At 53.8% G+C, this 2500-nt stretch overlaps 1 protein-coding gene across 1 annotated transcript in view; it reads right to left on the bottom strand.

Moving 5' to 3' along the window:
• LOC120058704 (spidroin-2-like) overlaps positions 1-2248 on the bottom strand; it is a 4853-nt gene extending 2605 nt beyond the window's left edge. The window contains exons 1-2 of the mRNA XM_039007449.1: positions 2235-2248; positions 379-1963 (exon numbers count right to left, since the gene is read on the bottom strand). Coding sequence (XP_038863377.1) covers positions 379-1963; positions 2235-2248 — 1599 coding nt within the window. The remainder of the gene's footprint in view (positions 1-378; positions 1964-2234) is intronic.
• Positions 2249-2500: the final 252 nt, after the last annotated feature.

Below are 2500 nucleotides of genomic sequence, written 5' to 3'. Positions count from 1 at the left end.
AGATGACTGGGACGGTATTGATGCGGTTCATAGGGATATACACAGAGAGAGCGAGAGAATTACATTACTCAGCATCACCCTCAGCTCTCTGCCCCTGAGTGTCTCCGTCATTGTGACTCTACTCTCGCTCCATCACCTGGGTCGTATACATGAGGGCACAACATCGCAAAACATTTTGCGACGGAAAACAGAAGACTTTTCTCACTGGAAAAGTCCATGTTGCCCTTTCTTGATTCAGTCTGTTTTCTTCCGTTTGGTGCCTAATGAACATTTCAACACACTGTCAGGGTGGATGTCCGTCCAATAGGAGGGAGCTCCTAATCCACTTAACATCAAGTCAACTTAACTCACAGCTAACAGACATGGAGCCTAGCCTACCCAATACCCAGGCCTGAGAGGAGAGTTAGAGGGACCAGAGTTGGAGGGACCAGAGTTGGAGGGACCAGAGTTGGAGGGACCAGAGTTGGAGGGACCAGAGATGGAGGGACCAGAGTTAGAGGGACCAGAGATGGAGGGACCAGAGTTAGAGGGACCAGAGATGGAGGGACCAGAGTTAGAGGGACCAGAGATGGAGGGACAAGAGTTAGAGGGATCAGAGTTAGAGGGACCAGAGTTATACTGACCAGAGATAGAGGGACCAGAGATAGAGGGACCAGAGATGGAGGGACCAGAGATAGAGGGACCAGAGTTGGAGGGACCAGAGTTGGAGGGACCAGAGATGGAGGGACCAGAGATAGAGGGACCAGAGATAGAGGGACCAGAGATAGAGGGACCAGAGATAGAGGGACCAGAGTTATAGGGACCAGAGTTATAGGGACCCGAGATAGAGGGGCCAGAGTTATAGGGACCAGAGATAGAGGGACCAGAGATAGAGGGACCAGAGTTGGAGGGACCAGAGTTATAGGGACCAGAGATAGAGGGACCAGAGATAGAGGGACCAGAGTTATAGGGACCAGAGATAGAGGGACCAGAGTTTGAGGGACCAGAGTTGGAGGGACCAGAGATGGAGAGACCAGAGTTATAGGGACCAGAGATAGAGGGACCAGAGATAGAGGGACCAGAGATAGAGGGACCAGAGCTAGAGGGACCAGAGCTAGAGGGACCAGAGCTAGAGGGACCAGAGATAGAGGGACCAGAGTTAGAGGGACCAGAGTTGGAGGGACCAGAGTTATAGGGACCAGAGATAGAGGGACCAGAGATAGAGGGACCAGAGTTAGAGGGATCAGAGATAGAGGGACCAGAGATAGAGGGACCAGAGTTATAGGGACCAGAGATAGAGGGACCAGAGATAGAGGGACCAGAGATAGAGGGACCAGAGATAGAGGGACCAGAGATGGAGAGACCAGAGTTATAGGGACCAGAGATAGAGGGACCAGAGATAGAGGGACCAGAGCTAGAGGGACCAGAGCTAGAGGGACCAGAGCTAGAGGGACCAGAGATAGAGGGACCAGAGTTAGAGGGACCAGAGTTGGAGGGACCAGAGTTATAGGGACCAGAGATAGAGGGACCAGAGATAGAGGGACCAGAGTTAGAGGGATCAGAGATAGAGGGACCAGAGATAGAGGGACCAGAGTTATAGGGACCAGAGATAGAGGGACCAGAGTTGGAGGGACCAGAGTTGGAGGGACCAGAGTTGGAGGGACCAGAGATGGAGGGACCAGAGATAGAGGGACCAGAGATGGGGGGACCAGAGTTATAGGGACCAGAGTTGGAGGGACCAGAGATGGAGGGACCAGAGATGGAGAGACCAGAGTTATAGGGACCAGAGATAGAGGGACCAGAGATAGAGGGACCAGAGATAGAGGGACCAGAGTTATAGGGACCAGAGATAGAGGGACCAGAGATAGAGGGACCAGAGATAGAGGGACCAGAGCTAGAGAGACCAGAGCTAGAGGGACCAGAGATAGAGGGACCAGAGATAGAGGGACCAGAGATAGAGGGACCAGAGCTAGAGGGACCAGAGCTAGAGGGACCAGAGATAGAGGGACCAGAGTTAGAGGGACCAGAGATAGAGGGACCAGAGATAGAGGGACCAGAGATAGAGGGACCACTAACTCAGGGAAACAGCCTCACGAGTGGTGCAGCGGTCTAAGGCACTGCATTGCAGTGCTAGATGCATCACTACAGACCCTGGTTCAATCCCAGGCTGTGTCGCAGTCGGCCGTGACCGTGAGACGCATGAGGCCGGGTTAGGGGAGGGTTTGGTTGGCGGGGATGTCCTTGTCCCATCGCACTCTAGCAACTCCATGTGGCAAGTCGGGCGTGACCGTGAGACGCATGAGGCCGGGTTAGGGGAGGGTTTGGTTGGCGGGGATGTCCTTGTCCCATCGCACTCTAGCAACTCCATGTGGCAAGTCGGGTGCATGTGAGGTGACTGCAGTGTTTACTCCAACACATTGGCGCGGCAGGCTTCATGGTTAAGTGAGCAGTGTGTCAAGAAGCAGTGCGGCTTGGCAGGGTTATGTTTCAGGGAGACGCACGGCTCTTGACCTTCGCCTCT

Source organism: Salvelinus namaycush, chromosome 14 (genome assembly GCF_016432855.1).
Source record: "Salvelinus namaycush isolate Seneca chromosome 14, SaNama_1.0, whole genome shotgun sequence".
NCBI lineage: Eukaryota > Metazoa > Chordata > Actinopteri > Salmoniformes > Salmonidae > Salvelinus > Salvelinus namaycush.
Note: the sequence above shows the minus strand (reverse complement) of the source record. Positions and strands in the feature narration are given on the sequence as shown.